The sequence below is a fragment of the Belonocnema kinseyi genome, chromosome 6 (assembly GCF_010883055.1).
Source record: "Belonocnema kinseyi isolate 2016_QV_RU_SX_M_011 chromosome 6, B_treatae_v1, whole genome shotgun sequence".
Classification (NCBI taxonomy): Eukaryota; Metazoa; Arthropoda; class Insecta; order Hymenoptera; family Cynipidae; genus Belonocnema; species Belonocnema kinseyi.
In genome coordinates, this window is record NC_046662.1 from 56886545 (window position 1) to 56887348 (window position 804).

The 804-nt window shown below is 50.6% G+C and overlaps 1 protein-coding gene across 1 annotated transcript in view; it reads left to right on the forward strand.

The window, feature by feature from the left end:
• LOC117175408 (mitochondrial 2-oxoglutarate/malate carrier protein-like) overlaps positions 1-478 on the forward strand; it is a 22098-nt gene extending 21620 nt beyond the window's left edge. Inside the window, exon 6 of the mRNA XM_033365118.1 lies at positions 4-478. Within this exon, the coding sequence (XP_033221009.1) occupies positions 4-478 (475 nt within the window). The remainder of the gene's footprint in view (positions 1-3) is intronic.
• The last annotated feature ends 326 nt before the right edge of the window (positions 479-804 follow it).

An 804-nucleotide genomic window follows, 5' to 3' on the forward strand; every position in this document is an offset into this window, starting at 1 on the left:
CAGTGACCTCGACACAACCTGCGACGTGGCGGAAGTGACGGAGGCTGTTATGCAGCACTTTGGTGAGGTTGACGTTGGTCATATCAAGGTCAATTTAACGAAGAGGGCCTTCAGGGGTAACCTGAAGGCCTATATTAAGTTAAGAGAGGAGTTGGCTGAACGACTCGCTCGTACAGGGCATCTAAAAGTTGGTTGGATGTCCTGTAGAGTGAGAAAGAAAACGGTGACTATGCGCTGTTTCCGCTGCCATGGATTTGGTCACGTGGCGGCAAGGTGTGAGGGTCCTCACAGGACCAAAATGTGTTGGACGTGTGGCTCAGAGGGACACAAGTCAGCGGAATGCGTGAGCACTCCGCAGTGTTTCCTCTGTGCTGCACATAGTGCGAAGCCCCGGACTGACCATCGTCCGGGTACAATGAGATGTACGTCCTTCAGGGAGGCCACCCTAACACGGAAGCCTCCAGGAGGACGACATTAAGAAGACCAAGCTGGCAGAGATGTTGGAAGCCGAGGCACGGCTGATTGGCCTTATTCCCATGTTCCTGAAGTAATGCGAAAGTGGATTCCGGGAACATGGGTTGGTAGGTAAGGAGTTTGGTTTAGTGGGTAGGCGCCGTTTGGTGAGTCCCACACTCACATTCGTTCCTTGTAGACTGTGCGTTCATGTGTGCATCTCACGTGTATATGCGTTACGTAGATATGCGTGATGTGCACACATTGGGCTCATGGTCCCCAAAGATCGAATGTGGTAAGTGCATGAGCATTTCCCGTTTTACTCCTTTAACAAAAAAAAAAAAGAAAAAA